The 22,331-nt window shown below is 42.0% G+C and overlaps 1 protein-coding gene across 1 annotated transcript; it reads right to left on the reverse strand.

The window, feature by feature from the left end:
* Positions 1-16,675: 16,675 nt before the first annotated feature.
* LOC115112683 (D(1C) dopamine receptor-like) lies at positions 16,676-17,938 on the reverse strand. The gene has a single exon (XM_029639710.2). It carries the CDS (start codon positions 17,936-17,938, stop codon positions 16,676-16,678), a length of 1,263 nt encoding a protein of 420 aa, XP_029495570.2.
* Between the last annotated feature and the right edge of the window lie 4,393 nt (positions 17,939-22,331).

A 22,331-nucleotide genomic window follows, 5' to 3' on the forward strand; every position in this document is an offset into this window, starting at 1 on the left:
GCTCAGTGTTCTGTTACTCATGGGGACACTACATCACCTCAAAATCTATAGGGTGAGATAGAAAATTCATTCCCCTTGGGTGCTGCCATAGATTTACATTAGAAGTGCTCATTCAAGAAGGCTGAAGTCATTGGCCACATATAAAATTACGTCAAATCACGTTATATCTACCACAGCTTTAATTGGACTGATCATGTCAACATACTTTCAAAATCTTAGCTAGCAAGCTAGACAATGAGTCATCATCATGAATCAAGTCAAATATCTACTTGCAAATCCTTTTTAATCCTTGTCATATGAAGATAAAATGTATCAGCGCTCATCAGTCATTGGACATAAAAAATTACACAAGTTGTAAATCGCAAATTCAACAATGAGCGGTTTGGAAGGAATCAGTGGCTAACTGCAAGCATTGCAAACCAATCAATAGCCTGCTATTCAATGTAAAGGGTGTGTGGTCCAAGTCTAGGTTTAAGGGTTTATTTTCCAAGCTGAAAAGGTTAAACATTCACATGCAACACCATGGGCCAGAAAAGGTTGAATACATTGGCCATGCTGTCAATCCAGCATGACTTCTGCCTCATTCAAAACAACTGGAAACTCTGAACTGGGAAATATCAGACTTCAGTGAGTTCAAGACAACTGGGAACTCCAGTCATCCAACTTGCAATTCCAAGATGGGAACTCTGGCCTCTTTCTAGAGCTCCCAGTTGTCTTGAAAGCAACATAAATTCAGAGAATGCATACATTGATGACAAACTTTGTTGACAAACTTTGGCACAAGAAGGACTACCTTCCTGTTGAAGTGAGCACAGCACAACAATGTGAGTCAAGCAATGTGTACAGTGCATTCAGAAAGTATTCAAACCCCTAGACTTTTTCCACATTTTGTTATGTTACAGCCATATTCTAAAATGGATTAAATAGTTTTCCCCCTCATCAATATACACACAATATCCCATAATGACAAAGCAAAAGCAGGTTACAGACTCAAGTCTTCCTGGGTATGACACTACAAGCTTGGCACACCTGTATTCTGGGAGTTTCCCCTATTCTTCACTGGAAATCCTCTCAAGCTCTGTCAGGATGGATGGGGAGAGTCGCTGCACAGCTATTTTCAGGTCTCTCCAGAGATGTTCGATCAGGTTCAAATCTAAGATCTAGCTGGGCCACTCAAGTACATTCAGAGACTTGTCCCCAAGCCACTCATGCATTGTATTGGCTGTGTGCTTTGGGTCGTTGTCCTGTTGGAAGATTAACCTTCACCCCAGTCTGAGGTCCTGAGCGCTCTGGAGCAGGTTTTCGTCAAGGATCTCTCTCTACTTTGCTCCGTACATCTTTCCCTGAATCCTGACTAGTATCTCAGTCCCTGCCTCTGAAAAACATCCCCACGGCATGATTCTGCCAGCAGCATGCTTCACTGTAGGGATGCTGCCATTTTCAAGTTTTGCCATAGATTTTCATGATTTTCATAGATTTTCAAAACTATAACTAGGCCACTAAGGAACATTCAATGTAATCTTGATAAGCAACTCCAGTGCATATTTAGCCTTGAGTTTTAGGTTATTGTCCTGCTGGAAGGTGAATTTGTCTCCGTGTCTGTAGGAAAGAAGACTGACCCAGGTTTCCTTTAAGGATTTTGCTTGTGCTCAGCTCCATTCTTTTTTTTTATCCCCAAAAAATAACTCCATTGTCTTTGCTGATAACGAGCATATTCATAACATGATGCAGACAGCATTGTGCTTGAAAATATGAAGAGTGGTGTTCAGTAATGTGCTGGATTTGCCCAAATGTAATGCATTGTATTCAGGGAAAAATGTGAATTTCTTTGCCCCATTTTTTAAAACTTTGGTGCCTTATAGCGAACAGGATGCATGTCTTGGAATATTTGTATTTTGTACAGACTTCCTTCTTTTCAATCTGTCATTTAGGTTAGTATTGTGGAGTAACTACAATGTTGTTGATCAATCCTCAGTTTTCTCCAATCACAACCATTAAACTCTGTAACTGTTTTAAAGTCAACATTAGCCTCATGGTGTCATGTATTGTCATGTTATGTCTTGTTCCTGTTCTTTCTCTTCACTTCGTTTCCCCCTGCTGGTTGTATTAGGTTACCTTCTCTCCCTTTCCTTCCCCCAGCTGTTCCTCATCTCCTCTAACTACCTCGTTTACTCTCTCCCACCTGTTCCCTTTTTTCCCTCTGATTAGGTCTCTATTTCTCTCTCTGTTTCTGCTTCTGTCTTTGTCAGATTCTCGTTTGCTTCACCCTTGTCCCGTCCTGTCGTAATCTGCCTCTTCATCAGATGCTACGTGTGATCAGGTACCTCTGTCCTCTACAACCCGCGCCTACCCGGAGAGACCAGCAGTCTGTTGCCGCTAACCCTGCTATTCTCCTCTGCTGCTAGAAGGGGACTCTCCTGTAAAGATCAGAGGACTTTATGATTTATTTGTCGCCCTCTCTGCGGGTTGTCTATTTTGTCAACCGATACATCTGAAGAGGATTTATGTCTTCCCTGTGTTTGGACATTAAAAGACTCTGTTTCTGTTAAACCGCTTTTGGGTCCTCACTCACCTGCATAACACATGGAGAAATCCCTCAGTGGTTTCCTTCCTGTCTGGCAACTAAGTTGCCTGTTGCCAGTATCTTTGTAGTGACTGGGTGTATTGATACACCATCCAAAGCATAATTAATAACTTCACCATGCTTAAATAAATATTCAGTGTCTTCTTTTTAAAAAATGTACCCATCTATCAATAGATGCCCTTCTTTGTGAGGCAATGGAAAACCTCCCTGGTCTTTGTGGTTGAATCTGGGGTAGAAATTCACTACTCAACTGAGGGAGTTTACAGACAATTGTATGTGTTGGGTCCACTTTTACATTGTGGGGTAATGTATGTAGATCAGTGGCACAAAACCTCAATTTAATTCATTAGTAACACAATAAAATGTGGAAAAAGTCCTCTCAAGAGAATTAACAATGCAGTTACTAATGAAAACTAATGAAAAATTACTTTTTGAAATCTGACACAGCGGTTGCATTAAGGAGAAGTTTATCTTTAAATGTATGTTAAACACTTGTATCTTTCATCAATGTTTATGATGAGTTTTCTGTAATTTGATGTGGCTCTGCACTTTCACTGGATGTTTGTTTGAGACCATGCATTTCTGAACATAACGCACCAATTTAAAATGAAGTTTTTGGACATAAAGATTAACTTTATCGAACAAAATACACATTTATTGTGTAACATGAAGTCCTTTGAGTGCCATCTGATGAAGATCATCAAAGGTTAGTGACTAATTTAATTGCTATTTCTGACTTTTGTGAGCACTCTCCTTGGCTGTAAAATTGCTTTATGGTTTTCTGTGACTAGGTGCTGACCTAACATAATCACATGGTGTGCTTTCTCCGTAAAGCCTTTTTGAAATCGGACATTGTGGTTGGATTTATAAGAAGTTTATCTTTAAAATGGTGTATAATAATTGTATGTTTGAGGAATTTCAATTATGGGATTTCTGTTGTTTTGAATTTGGCGCCCTGCAATTTCCCTGGCTGTTGTCGAGGTGGGACGCTAGCTTGTACCAGTGAGGATAAAAAAGCCAGACTACGGTTTGCAACTGCACATGGGGACAAAGATCGTACTTTTTGGAGAAATGTCCTCTGGTCTGATGAAACAAAAATAGAACTGTTTGGCCATAATGACCATCGTTATTTTAGGAGGAAACAGGGGGAGGTTTGCAAGCCGAAGAACACCATCCCAACCATGATGCACGGGAGTGGCAGCATCATGTTGTGGGGGTGCTTTGCTGCAGGAGGGACTGGTGCACTTCACAAAATAGATGGCATCATGAGGCAGGAAAATTATGAAAATTATGTGGATATATTGAAGCAACATCTCAAGACATCAGTCAGGAAGTTAAAGCTTGGTCGCAAATTGGTCATCCAAATGGACAATGACCCCAAGCATACTTCCAAAGTTGTGGCAAAATGGCTTAAGGATAACAACGCCAATGTATTGGAGTGGCCATCACAAAGCCCTGACCTCAATCCTCCAGAACATTTGTGGGCAGAATTGAAAAAGCGTGTGCAAGCAAGGAGGCCTACAAACCTGACTCAGTTACACCAGCTCTGTCAGGAGGAATGGGCCAAAATTCACCCAACTTACTGTGGGAACCTTGTGAAAGGCTACCTGAAACATTTGACCCAAGTTAAACAATTTAAAGGCAATGCTACCAAATACTAATTGATTGTATGTAAACTTCTGACCCACTGGGAATGTGATTTTTATTTTATTTCACCTTTATTTAACCAGGTAGGCTAGTTGAGAACAAGTTCTCATTTGCAACTGCGACCTGGCCAAGATAAAGCATAGCAGTGTGAACAGACAACACAGAGTTACACATGGAGTAAACAATTAACAAGTCAATAACACAGTAGAAAAAAAGGGGGAGTCTATATACAATGTGTGCAAAAGGCATGAGGAGGTAGGCGAATAATTACAATATTGCAGATTAACACTGGAGTGATAAATGATCAGATGATCATGTACAGGTAGAGATATTGGTGTGCAAAAGAGCAGAAAAGTAAATAAATAAAAACTGTGGGGATGAGGTAGGTGAAAATGGGTGGGCTGTTTACCAATAGATTATGTACAGCTGCAGCGATCGGTTAGCTGCTCAGATAGCAGATGTTTGAAGTTGGTGAGTGAGATAAAAGTCTCCAACTTCAGCGATTTTTGCAATTCGTTCCAGTCACAGGCAGCAGAGTACTGGAACGAAAGGTGGCGGAATGAGGTGTTGGCTTTAGGGATGATCAGTGAGATACACCTGCTGGAGCGCGTGCTACGGATGGGTGTTGCCATCGTGACCAGTGAACTGAGATAAGGCGGAGCTTTACCTAGCATGGCCTTGTAGATGACCTGGAGCCAGTGGGTCTGGCGACGAATATGTAGCGAGGGCCAGCCGACTAGAGCATACAAGTCGCAGTGGTGGGTAGTATAAGGTGCTTTAGTGACAAAACGGATGGCACTGTGATAAACTGCATCCAGTTTGCTGAGTAGAGTGTTGGAAGCAATTTTGTAGATGACATCGCCGAAGTCGAGGATCGGTAGGATAGTCAGTTTTACTAGGGTAAGCTTGGCAGCGTGAGTGAAGGAGGCTTTGTTGCGGAATAGAAAGCCGACTCTTGATTTGATTTTCGATTGGCGATGTTTGATATGGGTCTGGAAGGAGAGTTTACAGTCTAGCCAGACACCTAGGTACTTATAGGTGTCCACATATTCAAGGTCGGAACCATCCAGTGTGGTGATGCTAGTCGGGCATGCGGGTGCAGGCAGCGATCGGTTGAAAAGCATGCATTTGGTTTTACTAGCGTTTAAGAGCAGTTGGAGGCCACGGAATGAGTGTTGTATGGCATTGAAGCTCGTTTGGAGGTTAGATAGCACAGTGTCCAATGACGGGCCGAAAGTATATAGAATGGTGTCGTCTGCGTAGAGGTGGATCAGGGAATCGCCCGCAGCAAGAGCAACATCATTGATATATACAGAGAAAAGAGTCGGCCCGAGAATTGAACCCTGTGGCACCCCCATAGAGACTGCGAGAGGACCGGACAGCATGCCCTCCGATTTGACACACTGAACTCTGTCTGCAAAGTAATTGGTGAACCAGGCAAGGCAGTCATCCGAAAAACGAAGGCTACTGAGTCTGCCGATAAGAATATGGTGATTGACAGAGTTCGAAAGCCTTGGCAAGGTCGATGAAGACGGCTGCACAGTACTGTCTTTTATCGATGGCGGTTATGATGTCGTTTAGTACCTTGAGTGTGGCTGAGGTGCACCCGTGACCGGCTCGGAAACCAGATTGCATAGCGGAGAAGGTATGGTGGGATTCGAGATGGTCAGTGACCTGTTTGTTGACTTGGCTTTCGAAGACCTTAGATAGGCACGGCAGAATGGATATAGGTCTGTAACAGTTTGGGTCCAGGGTGTCTCCCCCTTTGAAGAGGGGGATGACTGCGGCAGCTTTTCAATCCTTGGGGATCTCAGACGATATGAAAGAGAGGTTGAACAGGCTGGTAATAGGGGTTGCGACAATGGCGGCGGATAGTTTCAGAAATAGAGGGTCCAGATTGTCAAGCCCAGCTGATTTATACGGGTCCAGGTTTTGCAGCTCATTCAGAACATCTGCTATCTGGATTTGGGTAAAGGAGAACCTGGAGAGGCTTGGGCGAGGAGCGGCGGGGGGGGCGGAGCTGTTGGCCGAGGTAGGAGTAGCCAGGCGGAAGGCATGGCCAGCCGTTGAGAAATGCTTGATGAAGTTTTCGATAATCATGGATTTGTCGGTGGTGACCGTGTTCCCTAGCCTCAGTGCAGTGGGCAGCTGGGAGGAGGTGCTCTTGTTCTCCATGGACTTCACAGTGTCCCAGAACTTTTTGGAGTTGGAGCTACAGGATGCAAACTTCTGCCTGAAGAAGCTGGCCTTAGCTTTCCTGACTGACTGTGTGTATTGGTTCCTGACTTCCCTGAACAGTTGCATATCGCGGGGACTGTTCGATGCTATTGTAGTCCGCCACAGGATGTTTTTGTGCTGGTCGAGGGCAGTCAGGTCTGGAGTGAACCAAGGGCTGTATCTGTTCTTAGTTCTGCATTTTTTGAACAGAGCATGCTTATCTAAAATGGTGAGGAATGACCAGGCATCCTCAACTGACGGGATGAGGTCAATGTCCTTCCAGGATACCCGGGCCAGGTCGATTAGAAAGGCCTGCTCACAGAAGTGTTTTAGGGAGCGTTTGACAGTGATGAGGGGTGGTCGTTTGACTGCGGCACCGTAGCGGATACAGGCAATGAGGCAGTGGTCGCTGAGATCCTGGTTGAAGACAGCGGAGGTGTATTTGGAGGGCCAGTTGGTCAGGATGACGTCTATGAGGGTGCCCTTGCTTACAGAGTTAGGGTGTGATGAAAGAAATAAAAGCTGAAATAAATCACTCTACTATAATTCTGACATTTCACATTCTTAAAATAAAGTGGTGATCCTAACTGACCTAAAACATGGAATTGGTACTAGGATTAAATGTCAGGAATTGTGAAAAACTGACTTTAAATGTATTTGGCTAAGGTGTATGTAAACTTCTGACTTCAACTGTATATCTGTACCTGGGGCAAAGACTTTGGGTTTTCCTGGAGAAAAAGATCAGGATATCACCAGGTTGCTTCCCGAGGCTGTGAGTCAGTCACCGGGGGCTGAAACTGTCATGGTTCATGTGTGGTCAAAGAACATTATGAAGGGCAGCTCAGAAGAGCTGAAGATGGATTTAAAAAAACTAATTGGGTCATTACTCGACAACAACAAACGCCCTATAATATCTGGATCTCTGCCCTCCCTACATCATGGCATTGAACAGTTCAGCAGACGTTTAGCCCTCAAGAAACTGGTTACGAGACTTTTTTAAATGTATTTTTATTTCATCTTTATTTAACCAGCTAGGCTAGTTGAGAAGAAGTTTTCATTTACAACTGCGACCTGGCCAAGATAAAGCATAGCAGTGTGAACAGATAACAACACAGAGTTACACATGAGGTAAATAATAAACAAGTCAATAACACAGAAAAAGAAAAAGTCTATATACATTGTGTGCAAAATGCATGAGGAGGTAGGCAAATAATTACAATTTAGCAGATTAACACTGGAGTGATAAATGATCAGATGGTCATGTGCGGGGTAGAGATACTGGTGTGCAAAAGAGCAGAAAAGTAAATAAATAAAAACAGTATGGGGATGAGGTAGGTGAATTGGGTGGGCTATTTACCGATGGACTATGTACAGCTGCAGCGATCGGTTAGCTGCTCAGATAGCAGATGTTTAAAGTTGGGAGGGAGATAAAAGTCTCCAACTTCAGTGATTTTTGCAATTCGTTCCAGTCACAGGCAGCAGAGAACTGGAAGGAAAGGCGGCCAAATGAGATGTTGGCTTTAGGGATTATCAGTGAGATACACCTGCTGGAGCGCGTGCTACGGGTGGGTGTTGCCATCGTGACCAGTGAACTGAGATAAGGCGGAGCTTTACCTAGCATGGACTTGTAGATGACCTGGAGCCAATGGGTCTGGCGACGAATATGTAGCAAGGGCCAGCCAACTAGAGTATACAGGTCGCAGTGGTGGGTGGTATAAGGTGCTTTAGTAACAAAACGGATGGCACTGTGATAAACTACATCCAGTTTGCTGAGTAGAGTATTGGAAGCTATTTTGTAGATGACATCGCCGAAGTCGAGGATCGATAGGAGAGTCAGTTTTACTAGGGTAAGTTTGGCGGCGTGAGTGAAGGAGGCTTTGTTGCGAAATAGAAAGCCAATTCTAGATTTGATCTGCTCGTAAACTTGGCTTTTGAAGACCTTAGAAAGGCAGGGTAGGATAGATATACTTTCAACAATTTTCGGCGGATAATTTTAGAAAGAGAGGGTCCAGATTGTCTAGCCCAGTTGATTTGCAGGGGTCCAGATTTTGCAGCTCTTTCGGAACATCAGCTATCTGGATTTGGGTGAAGGAGAAATGGGAGAGGCTTGGGCAAATTGCTGTAGGGGGTGCAGAGCTGTTGAACGGGGCAGGGGTAGCCAGGTGGAAAGCATGGCTAGCCGTAGAAAAATGCTTATTGAAATTCTCAATTATCGCAGATTTATCGGTGGTGACAGTGTTTCCTAGCCTCAGTGCAGTGGGCAGCTGGAAGGAGGCGCTCTTATTATCCATGGACTTTACAGTGTCCCAGAACTTTTTGGAGTTTGTGCTACAGGATGCAAATTTCTATTTTAAAAAGCTAGTATTTGCTTACTTAACTGCCTGTGTATATTGGTTCCTAACTTCCCTGAGAAGTTGCATATCACAGGGGCTATTCGATGCTAGTGCAGTACGCCACAGGATGTTTTGTGCCGGTCAAGGGCAGTCAGGTTTGGAGTGAACCAAGGACTATATCTGTTCCTGGTTCTAAATTTGTTTAATCGGGCATGCTTATTTAAGATGGTGAAGAAAGCACTTTTAAAGAATAACCAGGCATCCTCTACTGACGGAATAAGGTCAATATCCTTCAATGATACCCGTGCCAGGTCGATTAGGCCTGCTCACTGAAGTGTTTTAGGGAGCAGTTGTTACGGATGCAGGCAAAGTGATCGCTGAGATCCTGGTTGAAGACAGCAGAGGTGTATTTGGAGGACAGGTTTGTTAGGATGATATCTATGAGGGTGCCCGTGTTTACGGATTTGGGGTTGTACCTGTGAGATTGAGGGCATCAAGCTTAGGTTCTAGGACGGCCGGGGTGTTAAGCATGTCCCAGTTTAGGTCACCTAACAGTACGAGCTCTGAAGATAGATGGGGGGGAAATCAATTCACACATGGTGTCCAGGGCACAGCTGGGGGCAGAAGGTGGTCTATAGCAAGCGGTAACGGTGGGAGACTTGTTTCTGGAAAGGTGGATTTTTAAAAATAGAATCTCAAATTGTTTGGGCACAGACCAGGATAGTAAGACAGAACTCTGCAGGCTATCTCTGCAGTAGATTGCAACTCCGCCGCCTTTGGTAGTTCTATCTTGTCGGAAAATGTTATAGTTAAGGATGGAAATTTCAGGGTTTTTGGTGGTCTTCCTAAGCCAGGATTCAGACATGGCTAGGACATCCGGGTTGGCAGAGTGTGCTAAGGCAGTGAGTAAAACAAACTTAGGGGGAGGCTTCTAATGTTAACATGCAAGAAACCTAGGCTTTACGGTTACAGAAGTCAACAATTGAGAGCGCCTGGGGAATGGGAGTGGAGCTAGGCACTGCAGGGTCTGGATTAACCTCTACATCACCAGAGGAACAGAGGAGGAGTAGGATAAGGGCACGGCTAAAGGCTATAAGAACTGGTTGTCTAGTATGTTCGGAACAGAGAGTAAAAGGAGCAGGTTTCTGGGCATGGTAGAATAGATTCAAGGCATAATATACAGACAGAGGTATGGTAGGATGTGAATACAGTTGAGGTAAACCTATGCATTGAGTGACGATGAGAGAGAAATTGTCTCTAGAAACATAATTTCAACCAGGTGAGGTCACCGCATGTGTGGGAGGTGGAACTAAAGGGTTAACAAAGGTGTATTGAGCAGGGCTAGAGGCTCTACAGTGAAATAAGGCACTAATTACTAACCAAAACAGCGATGGATAAGGCATATTGACATTAGGGAGAGGCATGAATAGCCAGGTGATCATAGGGGTCCAGTGAGTGACTTGGCGGGCTGGGGAGACACAGCGATTCAGGCAGCTAGCGGGCCTGGGTTAGCAAGCTAGCAGAAGGGCCTTAGAGGGACGTCACGATGGAAGAAGTCAGTTGTAGCCCCCTCGTACTGTTACCTCGGCAGACCAGTCATCATGGATCAGCAGGGCTCCGTGTGGTAAAGGGTCCAGGCCAATTGGCAAAATAGGTATAGTGGCCAAATAATTTGTCCGATGGGTCTCTTAAGCTAACAGTCCGATATGCTCTATCGGGACGTATCGACGGAGGAGCCATTTGGGTCGGCTAGGGTCCAGGCCAATTGGCAAAATAGGTATTGTAGCCCAAGGAGTGGCTGATGGACCTCTTCGGGTAGCCGGGAGATGGGCCTAGCAATGGCTAGCTCCAGGCTAATTGGTTCTTGCTTTGGGACAGAGACGTTAGCCAGGAGTGGCCACACGGATAGCAGCTAGCTAGCTGCGATGATCCAGGTGAAAAGGTTCAGAGCTTGCGGTAGGAATCCGGAGATATGGAGAAAAATATGTCTGATTTTCTCTGGTTTGAGTCGCGCTGTGCAGACTGGTGAGAGTTGTCCAGACTAAAGGTAGCTTATGACTGCTAGCAGTGGCTAGCTGACTACTAGCTAGTAGCTAGTTAGCTGGCTAACTCCTGTTGGGGGTTCCAGTACTGAAGTAAAGAAAATAGCAGATTCATACCACATTGGGTGAGGTGGATTGCAGGAGAGTATTTTGAAGTTGAGGTTAAGAAAAATATATTTTTTAATATACGCGAAGAAAAAAGATATAAAATATATACACACTAAATAAACACGGGACACGACAAGATGAGGACAAAAGATGTCTGACTGCTAAACCATCTTGGATCTTTGTAAACAAACAGTATCCATTCAGTTGAACATACTAGCTCTTCGCCTATCTACCGGAAGTTGATGCTGTTGCTATGCAACCTCTTGCTAGCTAGTTAGCATAACAAATTACTAGTTAGACATTTTACGACTTCAGGTGTGTTCTTAAATTCAATCTGGAGTGCTCTAGTAAATTCAGAGCATTGTTAGAGTGTAAGTTTCTAAATTCAGAGTGTTTCACTCTCAGAGCGCACACTGGACACTCAGGCCGAGGAGTAGGATTGATTTGAGTTTGAGCGTTCCGACCTTACAATGGTAGTCAAGCACCCAAGCTAATGTTGGCTAGCTTGCTAGCTACTTCCAGACACAAATGAGACCACTCTAACCAATTTACTCACCCTAGCATAGCTGGTTAGACAGTTTTCATGTTATCCAGAGCTTTGGTGACTAACTATGCTGCTGGCAACAATTTTATTACGCTTTATTGCCAACGTGACACTGGCCATATTCAACCTGTGTTGAGTGCTCGTAAATTCATTATTCTGCGCTCTGATACACTCAAACAAGAGTGCTCTGAAATCAGAGTAGATAGCCAGAGCGAATTTACAAAAGCACCCGAATATCCATTGAGAACACACAAAGACCATACCATTTAGCTAAGCTAAGAATGACGAGAATAATCAAGTCAATAGACATTGAGTAGTTAGTTAGATAGCCTATAGTTAATATACTGGCAAGTTTGATGTATAAGTAGCCGACTAACATTATGGTAATGATATGCTATGTGGTTCGTAATTGTCAGCCAACATTGTCAGCCAACGTGTAAGGTAACTTATTTCAAAAGTCATTACTTTATTACATAGCTCAACATTATCTTAATATTTGTCATAATTAGTTAAAACAATGCATTTGTATCCGCTCTCGTTGTACTTCGGCTGCATATTTTCTGCCATTTTCTTCAAATCTGAAAACGATGAGAAGCCGCGCCTATTTCCTGAATAATTAATCATGGGCCCAAAAGAACAGAAATAGCATCCTCTGTGTGTATACTTCATATTTTGCAAATTTAGTACGACATCTGGGAACTTTTGACATACTAACTATATCCATACTATGACCAATACTATATACTATATACTCAATTCACGTCACACATTATACTGTGGGTGTGGTTAGTATGAGTATTTGAACACAGCTCTAGGTTCCTGAAATGGGTCACATTTAGCAGCAAATCCGCTGATAGGAACACCGCTGAAAGATGTCCAACGACTCTATCAAACAAGGACAACCATATCTACACGCACAAAAATGTATAGTGTAATCAATAACACATATAGCCTTTGTAAAATGCCACAAAGCAGGACTACATTTACTTTTGAAAGTACCATGCTCAGATTCCTAATGACAGATTTTATTATTTGCAGAGACAGTTTCGTTGCAAACAAGACACACAATTGGCATAGGGCAATTATGACAAGATGAACACATAGGCCTCTCTCTCTCTGTCCATTCTTATCCTGTAATTTGGGTCATTTGTATGATATTAAAAAAATATTCTGTTAATATGTCAAATTATGCATAATTGCTTTATTCATTCAAAGGATATTTTTTTCACCCTTACTCTTGTCTACAGTGAGATGCGAACCCACAACCTTCTGGCCCACAGTCCTGTGCGCTATCAAAATTCCTGCCTTTACATGTAATGCTTACAGAACAAAGAACAGTTTCTAAAACTGCATATCGGAAGGCTCTTGTCTGTCCAAGATGTGAGGGTAAACAGCAGACATGTTTTCTGAAATTCACTTTGTTTGAATCATTATGTTGGGTACACGGGAGGGTCACTTGTTTTTTCAAGCATTCAAGGGAGGCTTTAGGTGAAATATAATTTTCTTAATGGAGGGCCATCCATTTTCATTTCAGAAAGGTCCGATTATCTCCATGTAACCTTTATTATAAATAACGTTCAGCCTATAAGGTAGTTTGCACTCTGAAATAGGTTCTCTTCAAGGATTTGCCTATATTTGCCTCCAATTATTGTTCCCTCTATCTTTACCATTCCCTGACACTGAAAAGCATACCCATAGCATGACACTGCCACCAACATGCTTCATGGTAGGGATGATGTTAGACAGGTGATGAGCTGTACCGGGTTTTCTCCAGACATAGCGCTTTGCATTCAGGCCAAATAGTAAAATGTTTGTCTCATCAGACCACAGAATCTTTTGCCATATGCTATCAAAGTCTTTCACGTGCCTTTTTGGAAACTTCAGGCATGCTGTCAAGTCCCTTTTTCTCCGGGGTGGCTTCCACTCTCCCATAAAGCTCAGATTGCTGAAGTTCTGTAGTTCTTCTGGCAGGTTCTCCCATCTCAGCCAAGGAACTCTGTCAAAAGATGTTATCGGCCACAGGTGGACTCCAATCAAATTGTAGTGACATCTTAAGGACGAATTTGGAGTGGCATAGCAAAAGAGTGTGAATACTTATGTTACTGAGATATTTCTGTACTTAATTTTCAATAAATGTTCTAACATTTTTAAAGCACGTTTTCACGTTGTGTGTGTGTGTGTGTGTGTGTGTGTACACGTTTATTTGTGCTCATGCATGTGGGTATACAGTGTATGCTCAAGTATACTTGTTTGACCTAAGTATTTTCAATATAACTAATTTCCTTTTATGCAGACATTTATCAGAAGCTGGTTCTCTTTTGCCTAAAAGTTCATTTCCCCCATTTTTCAATAGTATTTCAAACAAAAACATTGTATTATTTAAAATTCTATGTTTTGATCAAGTCACTGCATGTATGAGTCCAAGCTCAAATGTTAAACTGCAAAATTGTAAAAATAATTAAGGTCTTTGAAATGTCTCTTTAAATATCTGCAGCCATTTGGAAAACTAAATGACGGGGAGGTGATGAGGATAATGTCATATCAATATAATGAAATATCATCACTAATAACACAAGATGATAGCATGACATTACATCAGCTGGCTTGTGTATGAAACACACCTGTGTGTCCACTCCACTCCACACACCTGCCATGCGGTTCACCAGGTCACATCTCTCAGTGTCCAGAGACTCCTACTCTGTTTTTCAACCCTCTGTCCATTTGAAGATGAAAGGGGCACTTGAAAAATATGGCTTGGTTGTAGATCCAAAAGGACCATTCAAATAGGCGAAAACTTAGGTGTTGATATTAGGCCAGTAATAACCACTACAAAATGTCTGTCCAGAACAATGAGGAGTCAGAATGTCCAGGTAAGGGGGTTTAATTGGCAGGAAGAATCCCCCCCCCCCCCCCCCCACACACACACACACACAAACATGACATCAATATACTGTAGATAGTGGTTCTAAAAGGGTTGAAGATAAAAGGACATATTATAGTACACAATAATACATAAAAGGGGTAAAGCTATATACAGATACACCTTGACTTAACTGAATGATAATGCAGCACATGAACATGAATGACAATAGCAGGATAAAGCTGCAGTCTTTACTGCTACATAATACAGATCCAAAATGCTCTGACTGTAAAGTATAATGTGGCCCGAGAGTACACATGACCACCGCATGGTGAGAAAACTGTCATTAAACCAAGTAATGGCGAACAGAGTAAGAGGCTCACCAAAACGACTCAACATGCGACACTTGGCTAGTAATCTGCTGCAATAGCGAGCAGGCTGTACAGTACAACAAACTCTGCATAGAATGTAACTACTATAACAAAGCTATTACTATTGTACGTATAAGCATAATGTAACTGAAAAGCACTGTGTTCATGACACTGTGAAAAGGTAACCAGTGAACCTGGCTAACTGGCTACTTAGCTAGCAATGACAGTGCACACACATATTTTACAAAATTCTATACAAACACCCAAACTTTATCCCCCGCAAATCAATACCTGGAGGCGGGACTTACAACAAGCAAGTGATAATGTCTCTGATTGGTAAGAAACATACAAGTGATTGACTGAGGTGCTGTTGGGAATTCTAACTAAAGCGACAAACTAGGAGTGCATAGAATGAGTAACTGCGTGGTCAATTTTACAGCACTGGTGTAATTTGGTGACTCTGACAGTAATTTTTTTAACAGATGTGATGTGAAGTGAAATGTATTTTATTTTGGAATAGTAGACTATATTTTGTATTTAACCTGGAAAGTCAGTTAAGAACAAATTCTTATTTACAATGACCGCCTACCCCGGCCAAACTCAGACGATGCTGGGCCAATTGTGCGCTGACCTTTGGGACTCCCAATCATGGCCGGATGTGATACAGCCTGGAATTGAAACAGGGACTGTGGTGACACCTCTTGCACTGAGATGCAGTGCCTTAGACCGCTGCGGCACTCAGGAGCCCTATAACATAATGCCTATAATATATAGCCCTATATCTTAGACACCCTTCCCATTTATTCAAATTTGATTCATGGGGGGAAATGGCTTTGATGGGAGATATTTTAGATGTTGAATATTTAATCATGTTCTAAAGCTGATTCTGAAAACATTTTGGGCCTAGGGATTTTGGGCCAGGGCTCATTTTACTATTTTATATCTGCCAACACCGCAGAGCAGCTTTGGAGAATATAATAATCCTAAAATAAAAATAGATGCAATTATCAGAGGGGAAGATGTGGTTCTGTTACCATGGGTTACATGGTGTTGTCAGGGACTATGCAGAAGACAGTTGCTTTGGCAAGAACATAATCAGTTCTACATATTTTTCTAGCTATATTCATTCACAAATGGTTGAGTATATTTTACATGTTTTAATTTAAATGTTCTTTGTAAAGTGTGTTGAGACATTGTGAAATGCACTTTAAATAAATGATGACTTAACTTGAGTAAGAGGTGGCAAAAGATTACAAGATTTCTACAGCTATTTTCACAAAACAATGTAAAGTTATGGTTCCATTATTATATACTGTATCTGATTAAACATGTCAACTTATACCAAAATAATTACCTTTTCATTAAGTATTATTTTACCATTATTGCTAATAAATGTGAAAAATAAAATGTGATTTGATTTGAAACAGATTACTCCCATGGTGTTTGAGAGCTACTTTGCTACAGAAACACTACCACCATCCTCATTGAATTAGAACAAGTATTTTGGCAAGAGTAAAAAAATCACTAACAAAATATAATGATATCCTCTCATTATGCAATACACATCACATAGCTTATTCGTTCAATTGTGTCTTTTTATGTATATATTTTTTATTCAACCTTTATTTAACTAGTCTCAATTATTTGAAATGTGTGTAGTAGCAAGACTAAAACTAGGCTAACGTTTCTACGTGATTCCCTTCCATTTATCAAGACACATGCCTACTTTTTAAAAGAATCACTGTGTAAATGTATTGATCATGATCAGTGAGATAATAAAGAAATTATAACATTGCGCACGGCATTATGCAAAACAACATAAGTGAATGATTTCACAATAAAATATAACTTAAATAAATACAAATAAATCAATACTTCATGAATAAATCATAGCCTACAATTGTGTAAGATTCTAATCGTGGATTTGACCATGGATTGCATCGCACTCCATGGCTCCAGCTGTGGTAAATTACATTTCCCCGTCACACTGGAATTGGACATTGGCTGGCAGAAACATGTTCTTGTGATTGCGGGATGCGATTGAGATAAGAGAAACTTTGTCGAACAGTGGGGTTGTGTCCTCTCCCAAGTTAGGGATTGCGTTTGGATGGTGTGTAGCCATTAAGACTTGTGCGTCTTTTTGGAGCGTTGTGTCGTGGTGATAGGACACCAATTCATTGCTGAAATTAACAGCCTCCAATGTATTGGTTGAACACATTTTATTGCAGCCTAGAATAGTTGTAAAGGCTTTTCTGAAATCTGCGTTAAATGCGTAAATGACGGGGTTTAACGAAGAGTTGGCCCAACCAAACCAAACGAAAATTGTGAACGTGGTGTCGCTTACACACGGAGGGTCATAGAAGGGTACCATGCAGTTTAGGACAAAAAAGGGCAGCCAGCAAAAAACAAAAACTCCCATGATAATGGAGAGGGTCTTTAAGACCTTTGTTTCCTTTTTAAAAGCAGTTTTCAATGCGTTTTCGTGTGCGCAAACGTTTGGGTGTTGGTTATTTTGCGCTTGCTCCACAGCTCTCTCCAATGAGGATATCCTCCGTATCTGTGTTTGCGCAATACGGAAAATCCTCGTGTAGGTGGCAACCATGATGACAACTGGGATGTAGAAACTGATCAGTGATGTGAAAATAGCATAGGTTTTGTTTAAGTTCGCTATGCAGTTCTCGGAGTGGTTGCTAACGTTTCCCGCTGATGTCTCCTCCTCGGCTACGTGCCAGTTCAGTTGGACAGGTATGAAGGATATGAGAATTGACAGCGTCCACGCCACTGCAATCATGATAAATGCAACTCTGTGGGTCATTTTCCGTTCATACCTAAAAGGACTTGCTATAGCCCAGTATCTGTCCACGCTTATGATACACAGATTAAGAATTGATGCCGTCGAGCACATTATGTCAAAAGCTATCCATATGCCACAAAATCTACCAAACAGCCAGGTCCCAGTCACTTCAGATATTGCCTCCCATGGCATCACGAGGACGGCAACGAAGAGGTCTGACACAGCCAGAGAAATCACGAAAAAGTTGGTTACCTTGGACCGGAGGTGTCTGAATTTAACGACTGCGGCGCACACTAGCGTGTTCCCCAGTAGTGTCGACACAATGAGAACAAACAAAATGCATCCAATTAGCGTCCGCACACCATTCCCGCCAGTCTTGGCTTCTGTGGCGTAAGATTCCGACATAACTTGCGTTTCATTTCCAGTGTAGTTTTCCATTTGCACTTTTCTGTCGTTGCGTAAAAACGCCTCAATTTCACATTTAACCAAGTATTTATTCACTGTCTTTATTCTCATGTAGGTTTCTCTGACTGCTTCCAACCCGTAGCAATTCAACGGGTCTCAGTACTCAGTAGGCTACAAAAAAACGTTGCAAACTGTCCGATGATTCTCTCTCGTGACAGGCTATGACTCATAGCAGGTGAGATAATTATGTCTATAGTCTGTCTGGATAGTGAGGGGTTTCATTTCTTAGTGAGAAGTCTAGCCCAATGTCAGCAGCAGTGGTCCACTCATCCAGTTTGTCATAGGCTAGATTATAATCTTCCAAAAAGAGCTTCAGTGATAGGGATGAATAAAGAATATAGTAATTAGCCTATTTCTATATGCATGTTGAAATAATAGGCTTCGACTGTGAGAGACGGAATCTAAAATCTAATCACTTTGTATGATTTTTAAGTAATTACTTTGCATTTTATTGCATGATATAAGTATTTGATCACCTACCAACCAGTAAGAATTCCGGCTCTCACAGACCTGTTAGTTTTTCTTTAAGAAGCCCTCCTGTTCTCCACTCATTACCTGTATTAACTGCACCTGTTTGAACTCGTTACCTGTATAAAAGAAGGTCATGTGGTCTGATGAGACAAAAATAGAGCTTTTTGGTCTAAACTCCACTCGCCGTGTTTGGAGGAAGAAGAAGGATGAGTACAACCCCAAGAACACCATCCCAACCGTGAAGCATAGAGATGGAAACATCATTATTTGGGGACGATTTTCTGCAAAGGGGACAGGATGACTGGACCGTATTGAGGGGAGGATGGATGGGGCCATGTATCGCAAGATCTTGGCCAACAACCTCCTTCCCTCAGTAAGAGCAGTGAAGATGGGTCGTGGCTGGGTCTTCCAGCATGACAACAACCCGAAACACACAGCCAAGGCAACTAAGGAGTGGCTCCGTAAGAAGCATCTCAAGGTCCTGGAGTGGCCTAGCCAGTCTCCAGACTTGAACCCAATAGAAAATCTTTGGAGGGAGCTGAAAATCCCTATTGCCCAGCGACAGCCCCGAAACCTGAAGGATCTGGAGAAGGTCTGTATGGAGGAGTGGGCCAAAATCCCTGCTGCAGTGTGTGCAAACCTGGTCAAGAACTACAGGAAATGTATGATCTCTGTAATTGCAAACAAAGGTTTCTGTACCAAATATTAAGTTCTGCTTTTCTGATGTATCAAATACTTATGTCATGCAATAAAATGCAAATTAATTACTTAAAAATCATACAATGTGATTTTCAGGATTTTTGTTTTAGATTCCGTCTCTCACAGTTGAAGTGTACCTATGATAAAAATGACAGACCTCTACATGCTTTGTAAGTAGGAAAACCTGCAAAATCGGCAGTGTATCAAATACTTGTTCTCCCCACTGTATCAATTGGGTCATTGTCACCAATCAACTTCAAAATCACTTCAACTTCAAGAATGCTCTGTCTTGGATTAGATTGACATTAAATAAGTAGCATATTTTCTATAGATAACCAAATATAATCTCAGCGACTGTTCAAACAATAAAACAAACAAAATTGTAGCCCCCCCCCCCCCCCCAGAGTCGATTGACACGACTTAACATTTAAAAAATCCCCATCAAAATCCATCTGTTTAAGATAGGATCTGCATCTGCAATGGAAAGTGGCAGATCGGCAGTGCTGTTTGTCAGACCAGGAGACATCCCAAAAATCGGTCTTGTCAAGAATATATCTGTAGCTTCTGAAAAGTTTAGCGTAGAAACTACACCGAACAAAACTATAAATGCAACATGCAACAATTTCAAAGATGTTACTGAGTTCCAGTTCAGTCAGTCAATTGAAAAATAATTAATTAGTCCCTAATTCATGGATTAATGAGCAGGCAGCATACCACCCTGCATACCACTGCTGGCTTTCTTCTGAAGCTAAGCAGAGTTGGTCCTGGTCAGTCCCTGGATGGGAGACCAGATGTTGCTGGAAGTGGTGTTAGAGGGTCAGTAGGAGGCACTCTTTCGTCTGGTCTAAAAAAATATATCGTGATGCCCCAAGGCAGGGTGCCGTCTTTCGGATGGGACGTTAAAATAGGTGTCCTGACTCTCTGAGGTCATTAAAGATCCCATGGCACTTATCGTAAGAGTAGGGGTGTTAACCCTGGTGTCCTGGCTAAATTCCCAATCTGGCCCTCAAACCATCACGGTCACCTAATAATCACCAGATTACAATTGGCTGATTCAACCCCCTCTCCCCTGTAACTATTCCCCAGGTCATTGCTGTAAATGAGAATGTGTTCTCAGTCAATTTACCTGGTAAAAGTCACAGAAACTTTTTTTTAAAGTAGGGGTGTGGTTTACATGCAGCAAAACACATCTCCTTTGCATGCTGTTGATTGTGGCCTGTGGAATGTTGTCCCACTTCTCTTTAATAGCTGTGCGAAGTTGCTGGATATTGGTGGGAACTGGAACACATGGTTCAACTGTAGTCTCTTTCATATTGCTAATTATCTTTATGGAGTCAGATAAACATTTTAATAGGCTAATTGCTTAGTTTTATTACGAGTTGCACATAAGGTATTTATAATATCATATATACTGTATATTCACATATTGAATATTTACTACACTACAATGTCACTTTGTATCCAATATCTGACTTATGGTTTTAGCAGAGGAAGAGGAAGAGAGAGGCCCAACTCTGCGGAAAATATGTCTCCGTCCAGCAGGTGGCGGTGTTTCGCCCAGCAACCAAGTAGTTTTTGTATGTTGGTTAATAAGAGATTGTAGAATTTGGTTATCAAAAAAATGTATGGCTTATTTGCTAGGTGTGGTTTATTTGATTGAATATACGTTTTGTAATGCTTAAGTTGTTACGATATAAGTAGGACACATTACATCCCTGCATCTTTGAGGGAAAAAAATATAATATCGGAGTTGTCTCGAGATGGCAATGCATATTCATGAAAATAGGCTAGTAGCATAACATCTCTCTCCCTTGAATACAGGCGGTTGATGTTAACAACCTTCATTGAATATTCAAAAAAAAGATTAGAATAATGAGATGTATCCACCAATCCAAATAAATTATATGTGGGACCTAGACAGCCCGCCCTGCCGCTTTGTGGACTCCCATTGAAAGGGCGGAGGGACATGCATCCAGTGGTGTGTATTCATAAAAAAATGGACCAATAAAACATTTCATAGAATAATTGGTATTTTTCATCTCTCTGTGTTTCATAATTGTCCTCAAATTCGCAAGAGGCTGAATGTAATTCACAGGAGAAAGTATCAGAGCGAGCGAAATAGCGCAACTCTGTCTCTCTACATGTAGGTCATTAATCTGAGGCTGTCTGGTCCAAATGTGTATGACATTGTTTCCGCCAGTAGCATTGAAGGCAAGGGAACCCAGCGAGCATTTGGCCTCCCTTGATAAAAAAAAATGTATAAAAAATGTACCAATCGGTGTTGAGCTAAACTAAGCGAGCTCAACTGTGAATGGTCCTTGCGCAACAACAAAAGTGTCAAGGGAAGCTAGTTTGGATTTTGGCGTCACTCCTATCAAATCCCATTGAGAGAAAAACATGAATTGTTGCATCTCATTGTGTTGTCCTCCGGTGATGCAAGCTTGCTAGCTAAAATTGGACCTTTCCTAAATTAGCCATGGCTGGAGATAGGGATTTGGACTTGTGGTTTTACTTAATTCTCCGTACTGGCCAATGATTATAAGTGCAACTCTGATCCAACCATTAATTCATTCATTGTTTTGCCCCTGACCTGAGAGGATGGAAGTTCAGTGTGTAGCTAGATGTAGAAGGCTAATGTTATCTAGCTAACATTGCCCATGAATGGAAGTTAGGCTAGCGAGCAAGCATTTTAGCCAGGTAACCTGGCCAAGGACTTGATTGCTCTATCAAGGAAGTAAATGTAACAAATAGTGGCACTGCATCTCAGTGCTAGAGGCGTCACTACAGACTCCCTGGTTCAAATCCAAGCTGTATCACAACCGGCCGTGATTGGGAGTCCCATAGGGCAGTGCACAATTGGCCCGGCGTCGTCCGGATTTGGTGTAGGCCGTCATTGTAAATAAGAATTTGTTCTTAACTGACTTGCCTAGTTAAATAAAGTTTCAATAAAACATTTTTTTTTATAAACACCGAAGCAAAATGCGATTTTTATGCCGTTTCCTCAGAAAGAACCACAAACGGGCCTTTCATCGTGGTGCACGCTTCTAATCCGCAGCCCCAAATCATTAAACCATCGCCTGCATCATTTAAGTGCAACAGCTTGTGGTTGAGGCATGCAAGCCCAGTGGAAGCTGTCCCAGTGAACAGTGTAATGGACCCCGATGGTGTCCCCTTAGAATCTAATGCAAAACTCCTG

The sequence above is a fragment of the Oncorhynchus nerka genome, linkage group LG28, assembly GCF_034236695.1.
Source record: "Oncorhynchus nerka isolate Pitt River linkage group LG28, Oner_Uvic_2.0, whole genome shotgun sequence".
Classification (NCBI taxonomy): Eukaryota; Metazoa; Chordata; class Actinopteri; order Salmoniformes; family Salmonidae; genus Oncorhynchus; species Oncorhynchus nerka.